The following is a 14,774-nucleotide window of genomic DNA, read 5'->3' as shown; positions in this document are numbered from 1 at the left end:
AGAGTTGCCAGGTCTTGTGTCTTAATGCTCAAAAGTATTTATACAATGACCAAAAGTATTTATACATGACAGGCAACTTTCTGAACAACTGTAAGCTAGAATGTATAGGAAAATAATTTATTTGAAATTGATTAGTAAACAATTTGTGGGTCTCCTGCCCTATAATTAATGCTTTGACTTGGTCTAGACTTAGGAAGACAAAGACTTTATAATCAAAGAATGTGTTTTTGATGGGAAATAACTGCTCAAAGAAATGTTTTATCCAGATTGGCATACCTTAAAAAAGCAAAACTTCTTTTTTTAAAACATTCTCGGATGTAGAAAGCAAGATCATTTTTTCCCTTGGGTGTGGTTTTGTCTCTGTGTCCCTATCTGTATTATCATTGAGAATATAAGTAGAAGAGTAATTTATTTTAGAAGAACTTGATTAAATTGTGGTAGGAAAACCAATGATAGTTTTACAACATTTTTATAGAATCTGGACGAAATAATAAGGAAATCGGCTCTGACAGTCAATGTTTCCTTTTCTGTGTTCCGCAGTCATCTCAACTCGAACTCCACCTCCACCCTCACCGCTGCCATTTCCAACACAAGCTATCCTTCCTCCAGCCCCATCGAGCTACTTTTCTCATCCAACAATCAGATATCCTCCCCACCTGAATCCTCAGGATACTCTGAAGAACTATGTACCTTCTTATGACCCATCCAGTCCACAAACCAGCCAGGTAAAAATAAGAGAAAATAAGACTAGAACGTAAGGGAAATGGGACAGGTGTAACTCTAAGACACGGAGGTTTGTCAGACAGTATGTCTGGCAGAACATCAAGCCTTGCAATCCATCTTCAATAAATTTCTTGGTGACCCATTAAGTTTTTATTTAAAAATGGTTAAATGACAGGTAGGAAGTGTATTGCCCCAAAGGGGCACGTTTGTGAAGAAGTTTTTGATTTGATGTTCTTGGATTTTTATTGACTGAAGAGAAAGTTTATGCAGAATGTTCATTGCCAAAAAGCTCCAAACAGGAGTTCACACCTAAAATACCAGGCTTGACATAGTGACAAAAATGCTTATTTCATGCAGGAGCAAGGTATGTGCTAAAATAAACACACACAAAAGAACTTACTGGTGTATTTATAGGCCTGTTATTAGGTATTAAAATAAGCTTTGGTAATGTAAACATTTTCAGTGTTTGATGACTACTTGAATATTCTTTGCAGTGACATGACTTACATTTAATAATAAGTGGCATTACTAGAGGTATCTTTTTTTAAAAAATAAACATGGTATAGTAGTTTTAGGCAATTCATTGTATTAAGTATAGTAATTCATGTGCATTTCTTACTCCCTAGTCACTTTATAAGGATTTGCTAGAAGAGGATTTTTCACAGTCAAGTAGACAGTCTTTGTGCCAAAGCTAGGTCTATTGATAATTGTAATATCCAAAATCTGCAATATAATTTTGATCTTATAGTATAGTATTTGGCTTTGCTGCTTTACCTCTAAGACTCCTGTCTACTTCTTATTATACCTATTTATGCTTTGGGGAATTTTTACAACATTCTATCATTACTGCTGCTAAATTACTAAAATTAGAGTAAATAATATGTGCATATCAATCATAATTAACAAAGGTCAGGAAAAAACTCTTTGGTCTTAATTTGTTAAGATGAAGCAAAATGGTCCTTTCTGAATGTTTTATTTTGAATGACAGTGCATCCAGTACCTTTGAGTTACTTAGAAAGTTACCTTTGCTTTTAGTACCACTGACTAATATATTAAACTAAGTGTTGAATTTTCACATTAAACTTATCATTTGTATTTTAGGAGAAAATGTTCAAATGGTGTAATAACTGCAGTACTAAAGACAACTAAGTAAAAGAGTGGGATCTTAGTATTATCAGTTTAGAAATGAAATTTGCTGTCAGAACATGGATTCAAAAATCCTAGTTCCATAGAGCATTTGCTAGACTCAGCTGGGAACAGTGCACACAAGGTCTGATTTTAATTTGTGTAGAATTTCCATGAATAACAAAGTCTAATTAAGACATCCATTAAAAGTCCTTAACGTTAATTCAGTGTGGAAAATCTTAGAGTTCCATTGGATTTTTTTTTTTTAACTGATGTCTTAATTAGGCACTGTTAGGGGAAAAATTATGCAAATTAAAATCAGGCCCTTAGTGTTACGCATTTCTTTAATTATTCAGTGCTTGTTTTACGTATATTTTAAATTCTTTATAAGTTAAGAGGGCATATTAGGTGATAATCTGCCTATATTGTTCTCAGCTTTTCTTTATGTTTTCAAGGTAAAAATCCAGCTTCTAAGAGAAGCATCTTACTCTCATCTCAATTAAAAGACAAAAACCAAAAAATCCCTCTCAGGATTATGTATAATAGGAGCAATGTATTAAGTAGGATAATCCTTTTCTAATGCTGTTCAGCTTCATCTTCAGATAAGACACCTCTCTTTTTATATCTGCACTATGAAAGTTCATCTATTAGCAGCCTTGAAAGATGGAAGCTTTCTATCTTAGCTTCACCTGTTTAAACTAGTAGAAGACTAAAGAGAAGTAACCCTCCCCATTCTTCTAACCACGAGTTTCAGAAAAAAAAAATGTCTGTATTAGCTTGAGATTTTTTTCTTTGTCCTTTTTATTATTTTTCAAATAGGAGACATATCTGTCAGTTCATGTTGATTCAGTTCCAGTGAACAAAGTTTACAGACTAGGCAGGGTAATGTCATATGCAGTGGCAGCATTTTCTGGTAATTATTGTCATTCTGGTCCTGTGCCAGGTAGGTACTATCAAAGTGTTTTGGTGAACCCTATACAGAAACACGTTTACTGTTTAGCACACCCCCAGTGACAAAATAAGACCTTTCTTCTTTCTCTAGTAAAATATGTAAAGCAGTCATTTGTGGTGTTCACACAACCAGAAGTTGATGGTCTGCTTTAGAAACAAACTATTTCCACTTGAAAGAAAAATGGGTCTTTATAGGAAACTACAGAAGTGTTTTTATTAGGAACATTATACCTGCTTTGATGTTTAACTCCAACTCAAAACCAATTAATTTGCATTTCAAAATAGAATTCTTGATATTCACCTTTTCAGCACTAGAAATGGAAAAAAAAAGGACTCGGTGACCGTTCACCTCCAGTCAACTGCTCCTTCCTAACCTCCTTTAGCATTGCACTGATTTGGATTGTTAAGCAACTGAGATGCCTTTTCCTCCCCACAGCAATTTGGAGATTAATTGCATTACTGCTGCACCAATTATAGTGAGACAGTCATGCTATTCAATGGAATATTTTGAATAAAATTAGTTTAAAGATATAACTCTCCCATAGGTTTCCGTAGAGGAAAACTCTGGTCAATTTTCCTGACATAAAGTTAAATACTTAAAATTACCTATGATGAATAGTCAGGATATTCAAGAAGTCCATTTTCTTTATAAAATAAAGAAAGTGGACTCTGAGGAACCCAAGCAAAGTCTTAGTTCATACCTCCGGTCACAATACTTAAATATTATCAGCTATTTATCTTTTCCTCTAAAGAAAATTTACTTGTAATTTATGCATAGATAAATATTCTGCTTCATTACTTTCTTTGCCTTTGATAGCTGAGATTATAAAGACTATATCCTTTTGGAGAATAACAACCTGGCAAATTGTTAGGAATACCATGCAGTGGAGAATTGTAACATGGGTGTAATCAAAACTAGCATTCTCTGTCTAGAAAAATATCCTTCAGGATTTCTTTAAATAATGTACTCTAATGATTTTGTCTCCTACCACAGAAATTATTTTTCCACCAAGGGGCTAAGACTCAAATAATGATATCTTTTCTGTCATTGCCCTAGGGATTTTTCTCAGTTATTTCCCACAAATGTCAATAATATATGTTTTGTGTAATTCTCTGTGCACAACAATGGAAGAGTAACACAAACAGCACTGTGAATTTGATTGTCCTCTAGTTCACTTTAGTACATTTTAATTTTCTTTGGAAATCTTTTATTTGTAAATATAAGGTCAGACGTCTTTCAGCATTTTATATCATTGTGTGCATCTGAAATTTTAAATGCTTTAAACTTATCTAACTGCTTATATGAGTAAATCATCAAAAGTTGATGACTGCCTGGAAAAGTTTATATTGCCTTATGTTTGTTGAGTCTGAAATACCTGCATGTGAGAGAAACCTAGTTTTTGTATGCAGAAGAATAGGCCTTCACTATAAATGATGGGAATTGTAGAGCTGGATGTGTTTTCTCTGCTAGACATTCTTGTGTCTCTTGTGTCAGTGATAATATCCAAATAGAGGAAAATTTTGTTGTGAAAGCCATACGGACTCTGTAGAGAGAATGAAGAGCAGAGAATTAGGAATCACTGGGTTTTAATTGTAGGTAGCTTAGTAAGGAATTCCATTTTAGCTTGAGCTAAGCCTTTGAGTCTCCATTTGAGTTTTCTGGACTACTAAATGAAAGGATCAAGTCTACTTCTTTCTTGAGGGTGTTGTGAAGACCAAATAACCTATGCAAAATGCTTTGAAGATGAAAACCTTCTTTTAAACACTGTTGCTTTTATACTACCAACCTTTGATTGGCTTCCGACTCAGACTTGAGAGGGAGGGCCTGCGTGATGGCTCCACGCAGCCTGCAGGATCCACGTGGCCACATGTGCTGAGTGGAGTTGTTGGAGAAGATGACTGCCTTTTGGATTGTTTCACCCGGCATTCTGTTTTTGTTTTGTAGCCTAACAGCAGTGGTCAAGTAGTAGGGAAAGTGCCTGGCCATTTCACTCCTGTCTTGGCACCCTCTCCCCATCCCAGTGCAGTGCGACCTGTGACCCTGACCATGACAGATACTAAACCCATCACTACATCCACTGAAGGTGAGGCAGCTTCACCTACAGCAACCAGTAAGTATTTCTGTAGGAAATGAGAAATGTCCATCAAAGGCACCATTGGATACTTGATCCAAGGTGGAAAACATGGCGACTTTTCCAGCTACCTGACCAGATGGAGATTTCTCATTTAAGTGGAGCTAGCAGGCATGTATGTGGCCTGGCTGTCACATGCTCTCTCTTATCAAATGTCTTTCAGTGCATCATATTTGAAAAGGGAGAAGCAAATTTGTTTGAGCAAACAGTTGTAACAAAAATAATAAGCCATGCCTGCTTGTTCAAGGTATACATTGAAATCGCACTGAATAACATTATACAGTGTATAAGGTTTTTATATCACCAAAGGGAGATTAGATAATTGTTACTTATTGGAGCATTCCTATAGAAACCAAGCCCCTCCATCAGGCAGACTGAATCAGTGCCTCTGTAAGATAATTGCATGTTTACCTTAACGTAGGTCCCGTCATTGTTAGAAACAGTCATACAATGTTGGGTGTAGGCAAGAACATTTCAAAGCTTAGTATTAGGCACATGTTAAGCTACCTGCACTTTCATTATCTGCAACTTTTTCTTTAAACGTTTTGATTATTTTGCATATCATGGTATATCAGATATTATGTTTATTAGCATGGACATGACATTTTAAATGTTGGAGGTTTTGCTAGTGAACTTACATAGCCCATTGGACAAATGATTCCTTTGCTTCTTCATTTAGAATACTCAGAAGTGTATGAGGAATAAATTTTCAATCCACTTCACCCAAATTACCAGCTTCTTAGAACTGGAGCTGATGTACACAGATTAGTAAAGTGGAACAAATAAATTTCCAGTAGAGAAGAATTATTATGCATCCCCACAATTATACATATGCCTTAAATTTAAACTATTTTTGTTTCCTAGAGCAAGAAAATCCTTTTGCTTTGGAAATTCCCATGTGAAATTACACAACCAGTGGCACCATTGGCTCCCTCTTTCTCCACCATTGGAAAGACACTCTTTATTAATGACTTCTGAAAGACTAGGAAGAAAAATGGACAATACTTTGTGTGTACAGTGAATATTTAGCATTTCTTTCTCAAAATTTATGAGCCCCTATAAATGAGGACTTGTATTACCCCTCAGTATTTATTAAGGCTTAAAATCTGTTTGCTGGCAGAAGGTCCTGACTCAGCAAACAGTTCCTTAAATACATAGATGTGTGAGAACTGATTAGAGAACACTGGATTTCTTTCGTTTTAAAGACTTTTTGTGCATGTTATATCACTAAAAATGCTACGTGCAAATTTTAAAAATGAATGTCACAGCATCTTTGAACAAACAAGTCAGTGATTTAAATAAAAGCACATAGAAATCAAGATTTAATAAAGCATTTGAATTCTCACAGAATAAATATTTCAAGCCAAGTTCTAAAAACTTCTGGTGCCTACTATTATAGTGACATTACTGTGAGATTCAGGGGATAAGCAGACCCAAATAGTCACAGCCCACTTACAGGAATGCCTTCAGCCTGTTGGTTAATGGATTGTTTTTATATGCACATACAGGTTGTCCAAAAAGGGATCTAAATTGACTAGTCAAATCATAAAACATTCAGAAGGAGTACCTTGGTTGTCTAAAGATGGCTGCATCAGTTCATTTTCCACTCTTACATAAAAGAAATATAGTGAGTAGTTTTTCTTCTCTAGAAATGAATTTGTAGCTTCAGTTCCTAAGCACCATTGATAATGAGGAACTGGTTACTGAGCTGATAGTAGCATTGAAGAAAACACACAGGCTAAGGGGAACCTCTTCTAATGGTTGAGAAGAAAGGACTGCGAAGATTGAATGCTAACTCTTTAAGAGTGATACTGTCCTTGGCCCATGTGTTCAGTTTGAGTCCTGGTGATGGAGTGGGGGTCACTGGTTGCTGATGGCTGCCTTTGCATGAGCCCTTTATTCAGGAGTAGTTAAAAGATGAGTTGTGAACATCTTCAATGTTTTTGAAAAGTTGATCTAAAAAAGCCTCAATGTTCAAATTTTTCAGTCCTTTATTGTGAACGTGGCAGAATTAACATATTGACTTTTTAAAGGCAGCTTATTTAAAATTAATGTCTGAATTCCTCATTAACCTGATGGTTTTAAACCAAGCAGATCTCTTCAGATCTATGAATGTAATATATAGTAAAAACTTAGTTCTTCTGTGTATTCTGACATGGAGTAGTGGAATTGCTTAATACTAGAAAAATGTGTTAGTCCTATTCTTGTAAAAACAAGCAAAAATCTTTAGGAACAGGAAACACTTTCCTGTGGAAAGTTTACTCTGTACCAAAAAGCACCTGTACAAAGAGTACTCACAAATAAGACATCTGTAACATAAGGAATGGTCACCCTGTGTACTTAACTACCTGGTGACAAGTATTCAGAAGGTGCCACCAGCTCCCTTTCTGACTAATTGCAAGACATTGAATTTTTACACATATGAAAAATAAAGAATTTCTTTCCAAAAATCTTTTTTATCAAACTAGAGGGCATTTTCACATTAAATAAAACACTGAGCTTATTCACTATATAATACACAAAAATAGATTCCTTCTTTAGAATAGTAATATTAGATTCTCTATTTAGAAAGACTTTTAAGTAAGACATTTTTCATTTCATCATCAAGCACATCTGCTTAAGTCCTGTCATTAAAAGTTGTCACTTTTTTTCTGACATTTAGAATCACAGACCAAAATTGGTTATTTTCCTTTAGATCACTAACATCTAGTAAATGGTCACATCCAGGCAAAGGACCCTTCTGCTTAGCCAATCTTGAGCACCACTGCAGGACTGTACCTGGACATTTAAATGTGAGACACTACACCAAAGCATGTGATTTACTAGATAGATTTTTTTTTTTAAAGGGGGATAAGCTCGTTGATTTGAAATCAATTACCATTTCTTTTCTATCACTCAGACAAAAAGGAAGAGAAATGGAGACAACAACTTTTTTTGGTTGCAAATCCCACTTCTCTGGGTTTCTTATACATGGACAGGGTGTTCATTCTGATAGTTCACAATTTTTATCTTTGTTTTTGTTCTTCCTTAATCAGCCTACACAGCCTCAGGCACATCTCAAGCCAATCGATATGTGGGACTAAGCCCAAGAGACCCATCCTTCCTACATCAGCAACAGGTGGGCACGTTTCACCCAGGTGTAATGGTGTAGCCACGCTTTGCTTCGGTGCTTTTCTCCATGTTGCCTCTCAGATCTGAACTCAGAATGGGGCTCACGGGGGCTTCTGAGACCAAAATTGATCATTTTGTCTTCCAAAAAATTTTCTCATTTATACCTTGTTTCCTTGCCTCTCTGAACAGAGTTTCTCAAATTGGCTCATGACCTCTTTCATCTTCTCTTTAGCATATATTGATAACATCCACAAACACTATTGTGTTTCAGCCAATGGGAATTTTTCTCAATCTTATTGGCTATTGAAACTTAGTAGCCTGTCGTTTTCAAAGGCAAACATTGAAAACTAATTTAAACTCCAGTTAGAGTAGAAGCAGTGCATAATTTGTGTTTTTGAGCAACTTTATATTTTCCAGATGTTTTACTCCTTACTTTTGTATTTTAGTCCAGGAAGATGAGTTATGAAGCTAAAATCTCAGGCGACACATCATTGCTATTTTAATAGGTTTAAGTTGGTTTAGTGATTTCAGATGTGATAAAACACTTTTTTTTTGTTCTGCTTTCTTACATCATTTATGTTTCAAGTAGCATTTTAAATTTCACATCTCATTAATGCTGTAAATTTAATGCAAATGAAGTGTTTACCCAAACTGTGAAAATATACAGCCAGGATTAATGGTGGCTTATAAACAAATTAGCCACAATCAAAAGCACGGACCATACCAATGCAGAAATCCCATGATTTCAGTTAAAGGATAACAGATAATTTTAAACACTTCAGAATTCAAATATATTTTCTGATGCATACGTTTGCTGCTTTCAAGTTTTGATAGCAGAGCTGTTTGAAAATAACAGAATTCAAAATATTACATGGGGAAAATAGCCTACATAAATAAGAAAGAGCCAGTATTAACTAACTTGCTCTTCATTTGTAAGTTATTTGTGCATTTATATGAGTTTTCACATGTATAGCAGGTGTTTATGCCCACTTACTTTGCTCTAGGCCGATCCACCACATTTAGACTTTTTGTGGCCTATCTCTACTATGTTTCATATGGAATTCTTGGGTCCTTCCCAGTTGCAGGTCAAGATGGTAGACTGCGCTTATGAAGGTCACCACATGCAGAGTTTAGAGAAAATCATAAAGATGATAGCTTATTCAGGGTACTTGTCATTTTGCCAGGTTTAAAAAAAGCAAGTCGAAACAAAACAAAAGAGTGAGGACTAACTGAAAACATCTGTATACATTTATGAAAATACCAAATAATAATTAGTGGTTTTGCCAGCCAATGGCTTTTCAATGTAATTCTCTGGAATGTTGCTTTTTTTCACCTCTAAAATTGCTGTAATATGAAATGTGTTATAATTACTATAATATGTTTCTGTTTGACAAATGTATGTGTTCATTGTGTTTTTTAAAACTTATGCAGGATTTATAGGTTTAGAAACTTATTCTTTCAAAAATCATTGCATATTTTTTTCAGAAATACTTTTGTCATGAGATTTGCATTATTCTTTAAGACATATCTCAAATTTCCAGTTAATTTTTATTTCATAAAAACATGCCTCCATTATTTAAACCTTTAGCCCTAAATACATTTAGAATATTCTAAACAATTCCATGTATTTAGGAGCAATCTTCCTCTCTCCCTGCCTAACCCATGGCAGCTTTAATTTTCTTATCATTTCTGATTAATATTGGAGCCTCATGTAATTATGATCATGAAAGTTCATTAATATAAAAGTTACTTCTCCTTTCATTTATCTAAAGATAAGTCAGGTAAAGCTAGCAAACATCATAAAAATATTAATCTTAATGTGCATAGAAATATGGGCATATTTTAATTGAAAAAATATATATGACTTCTGGAACAACAAACTTTTTCATCAAAAAACTAATTTTTACTTAAGTGAAGACCACTTACAATATGAATATATTTTGTTCAATCAAATGGAGTTGATATTTATGAAATACATGATATATATTGATCCTTGCAATAAAAAGCTATATATACTTCATAGTTAAATTTTTTAAATACCATAGATAGGTTGTTTGTTCCCTATGTAAAAAGTACCACTTTTGAATTTGAAGACGCCTAATGTGTCTATTTTATTATGAAGTACATTTTTGAGGCCTGCAGAAGATAATATAAATTTATATCATGTAAACATTATATTACTAAGGCTTCAGTTAAAATCCTATGATGTTTATCCTTCCAAATTCTAAAAAAATCATAAAGATAAAGTTTTATATTTACTATGTAGGAAAGGAGGGACAGAAATGAATGACTGCAGTAGAGTAAAGGGTATTTCTTCCTACAGTAGAAATGAGATTGATTTACTGTGTCCTTTCATTACTTTACAAAGATTTAAAGGAGACCACTCTTCTAGCAGCGGGTTCTAAATGCATTTGGTTTAAAGCACTCAATGATAAATGAAAAGGAAAATCAAGGGGTACATGAAATAAAGGTAATCAATCATTTTATATTAGCTAGGAGAAATTTAAAATTAGAAAGGCAATGGCTTTAGTCTAAGAGAATTCTTTTAAACATTCCCCATAACCTTTAATATACATGACCCCTTAAGAATAAATATTGTCACCAGGTACGTACTTGAGTTCATGGCGGTTGCTTTATAAAGATTTATCCTTTTAGATTATGAATAGTATTGATGTGCATTGTTGAGTGCTATTTTTTCTTTAGAAAAGAATCTTAAATAGCTTACATAAATTAGAGTTAACAATAAATTTTAAATTACTGAATAATTTTGACCATCTTATAATCCTTCCACAAAATGGCATGAGAGTAGCACTTTCAATATAGTTTTAACACAAAAACATTCTTAAATTGAGATGGAGAATATTAAAATATTAAAATTAACCCCATATTCTACTTATCATAATAATACATTAATATTATTAATTGGCAAAACTGAGTAGTAAAAGTATATGCTTCATACACATACCATTGTGCTCTCCTTTTTATACATTTGTGTGCTCCTTTTTACAATGCTTATTACTGATTGATGCTGGTTGCTGTCTTGACATACTAGGTTTTTTTTTTTTTTTCAACCCTGGAATTTCACCCATCGTTGCAAATATCATATTTCATTTGAGTCCAAAATATAAAATCACATAATTATGAGGAATATTTTTAAAAGATTCATGTAAACTAAGTTAATAATTTGCCATAAAACAATCCTCTCTAATTTGCCATAATAATCAGCTCATGCCAGCTGACCAGGACTTGACTTTAGAGTTTTCCTTTATCTGTTAACACAATCTTGAGTACTGTTCAAGGTCTGGAACAAGTCTGTCTTTAGCATTATGACTGTAAATGCATTCACTATTGGCATGGGGGAAATCTTAAAATCAGAACTTCAATTGGAGTTTCATTCTTCTTTAACTTTTCTATTGGAAGATGGTGTAGCGGCTTCAAGAACTATGAGTCCTGCTTTAGCAACTGAACTCAAGTTTCTACAAAGAAATGCCTTTTTATGGTTTGGAACATTTTTAGAAGTGTGAAAGTCCTCTTTACTTCTGTAGAAATTTAGCAAAGTGCAGTGTTTGTTTTCCTACCTCATACTTCATAAATACTCTGTGCCTATTCCTTATATAGATAGTGAAAAAAACATATTTCCCAAATTTTATCATCTTGAGGAAATGGAAACTATCTAACAGAATATTGGATGTTGCTTAGAAAGTACAGAAATTGTTGTATAATCCAGTCTAAAAATCTTGTATAAATGGAAACTATGAAGCAACTTACTTAAATTACCACCAGTTCCTTATCTGATCAACTTTATGTCATTAATTTGCTAACTTGAGACCTTCTTTATTTGCTATCAGAGAAAGTTTGGTAATATAAGACAATCTAGTTAATATGATTATCACCATTACAATTGAGGCTAAGATCATATTAGAAACATAAATTCCTACAGTTACACATCAATATGACTTTAAAAAAAAACTCTTCTGACAAATTGGAAATAAACATTTTTGAAGATAAGAAATTTCTTGCTCAGATATAAAAGATCATTCAAGACAGCCATTGAAATGCATATTAATTTTGATACAGATTCAAGATTTTAGGTGGAATAAATGGGAGGTCACTTTTGCCTCCATTGAGACAATTACGTCAATTAATTTGTAAGAAATGATTATTTTCACAATCTCAAAATTATAATCTCCTGACTCTCTATGCTACCTATTCCTAGAGCTAATGAATAAGTGGCCTGATCAATTCAGGTCCTTGCCTCACTTCTCACAATTGCATGGATTTTATTGGTGCTTGAGCTTCAGCATGTACCATCTCCTGCATGACTACCTAATGCTATTGTTTCAAGTTCAGTTACTGGGGTAGTTTACATTGAAATGCTTTTACACTTTTCTTGTTATACTTTTAAATTAGCATTTGAAAGTACTTTTCATTATACTGAAAATTTCTGTTACACACAATCACCTTTTAAAAAATTGCCTCTATAATTTTGTTTTAACTCAGCTATGAGTTGAAATCCCCTTGTAATATTTATACTGGCAAATGGCAAAGCCCAAGCTTGGTGTAGTATAACCACTGAAAAGGCAGTCATTTATTAGAGGCAAGCAATTGAAAGGACACAAGTGGACTATCAACAAACTTTTCAATAAAGTCAGGAAGCAGGCTATCAACACTTGAGCCATTCTTATTGTGTCTGTTATCATAATTGACAGCTTGACGTAAAACCCTATCACATGCCTTCTGGGTAGGTATGTAAATGGATAAGAGGTCACTTTTCACATATGCTAGCTGGAAAGGAAACACATTTAAAGGAAGTTTCAGTCAAAATAATAGCTATGCAAATGCTTACCTTTTGGGCTAATTCTTAAAATTAAAAAGAAAAATCCTTCCATTGTCTATCTTTTATCACTCATTTAATTTGTTCTCTTACCTTTTCTGGTTACCAAAGGCTAATATCTAGGTAACTATTCTCATTGATATAAAAATAAAAATGTGTGTCATGTAGCCTTAAATTTCAGTCAACGCAAGGGAAAAGTTATCTACTTTTCTCAAAGTGTTTAAAAGATCTAAGTTGAATCAAGGACATTCTGAAGGTGTTTTATTTATAGTTATTTTAGTCTTAAATCTTGTTGGACTATGCATTAAGAACAGGATAGGAGAGGAACAATGACAGACAAATTGGTGCAGAGGGTGAGAACCAGGGATTAGGAGCCAGGAGGTTGGAGTGTTAGTGTTGATATGGAAGGGCACAGCTAACCTTGGACAAGGTCTTAAACCTTTTTCTCCTGGAGCCTTATCTTGGAAAGGAAATTGAAGATGATGGATTCCATCTCTTGAAACCTTAAATTTTACATGTTAAAGTAGTCTTCATTAAAAAAGAAAAAGAAAAAGCAAAAAAAAAAAAAACCCTTTCATTTTCTTACTTATGATTTATTGTCAGTAACATTTACTAAGCTCATGGCTTATGAATATCTGTTTAACTTGATTTTGATGCTACTGTGCTAACTAAATTAAATCTCAAGAAGCATGGGTTTCAGAAATTGATATTAGAAATGACTTTAAGATACCAGAATGATCTTGGATTTTTTGTTTTGTTGTTTTTTGCTTTTTTTTTCTTCTTTTTATCAGTTTCACTCTGAATACTTTGCTTGTTCAGTAAGATTATATACTATTTATTCAGAGACCACTTCACTTGCTCTATAGCAGGTAATTAGCAATAAAATAAAATTCTACTAATCTAGGCATTAAGAGAAAAATATGAATATTGAAGTGTTAGTCTTTTTGGCTTCCACAAAAACCACCTCCATTCCCCCCAAAATCTGTTTCCTTGAGGCATCTGGAGAAATAAACTCAAGAGAACATAAAATATACCTTTCAAGATATTCCCCGAGGTCATTACAAACCTAAAAGAAAAAAAGTGAAAAGGTAAATTTGCCTGTGTTGATTTTTCTGTTTGCACTTAATGGCTTATTGGGTCAACTGAGAGCTGTTGTCCTTAAGAGGGACTATTGGTGCAGCATCCTGTTCACTGAATCTCCCAAAGTAGGACATTTTTGTTAGCCTTCTTCTGTTCCCAAAGCTAATTGCTATGCACTTTACAAAAGCCCCTGTTAATAAAAATGAAAGGCCCTCGTTTGAATAAACAAATTTTTATTCTAAAATCACAAGCAATATTGATTCTTTATGGTTATCAACTACTTATATAATTATTGGAGTATAGTAGCTTAAGTTTTTTTCCCATCTAAGTAGGCTTTTGAGGGGAACCAGATGGTCCCCCCATCCTTATGATTGGGAGACAGTTTCATTTGAATTGTGTAGGAACAAGGTTCTCCCTCCAGAGACTTCATGGACTCCATCCTAAGAACATACACAGTGAAAATTTCACCTTCACTCCATTCTTAGTACTTTGGTCTATTTTAGCCTGACCATTTATTGATAACTTCTTTGGGAAGAAATCCTATATCTTTTTTTTAAATATTGTTTTTTGAGTTGTTGATAGACCTTTATTTTATTCATTTATTTGTATGTGGTGCTGAGAATCAAACCCAGTGTGCCTTACACATGTGAGGCAAGTAGTCCACCACTGAGCTACAACCGCAGCCCGAAATCCTATATCTTTACTTCACTTTTTGTTTGCTTTTGGAATTCTGGGCATAGTCAGTTTAATATACATCTTACTTTAATTATTTAGATAACTTAAGTTCATATTGGTGGGTATATATAAAGAATTAAAAT

The 14,774-nt window shown here is 33.8% G+C and overlaps 1 protein-coding gene across 12 annotated transcripts in view; it reads left to right on the top strand.

The window, feature by feature from the left end:
- Positions 1-14,774, top strand: part of Nfib (nuclear factor I B) — a 419,314-nt gene that overhangs the window by 380,028 nt on the left and 24,512 nt on the right. For 4 of the 12 annotated variants that reach the window (XM_021728204.3, XM_021728200.3, XM_021728202.3 and 1 more), the window contains exons 8-10: positions 541-725; positions 4,745-4,910; positions 7,967-8,049. In XM_021728204.3, coding sequence (XP_021583879.1) covers positions 541-725; positions 4,745-4,910; positions 7,967-8,049 — 434 coding nt within the window. The remainder of the gene's footprint in view (positions 1-540; positions 726-4,744; positions 4,911-7,966; positions 8,050-14,774) is intronic. The other 8 variants (XM_021728205.3, XM_021728201.3, XM_005327987.4 and 5 more) reach the window with 3 other exon arrangements.

The sequence above is a fragment of the Ictidomys tridecemlineatus genome, chromosome 4, assembly GCF_052094955.1.
Source record: "Ictidomys tridecemlineatus isolate mIctTri1 chromosome 4, mIctTri1.hap1, whole genome shotgun sequence".
NCBI classification, from domain to species: Eukaryota; Metazoa; Chordata; class Mammalia; order Rodentia; family Sciuridae; genus Ictidomys; species Ictidomys tridecemlineatus.
This window is presented reverse-complemented; position numbering and strand designations above follow the sequence as displayed.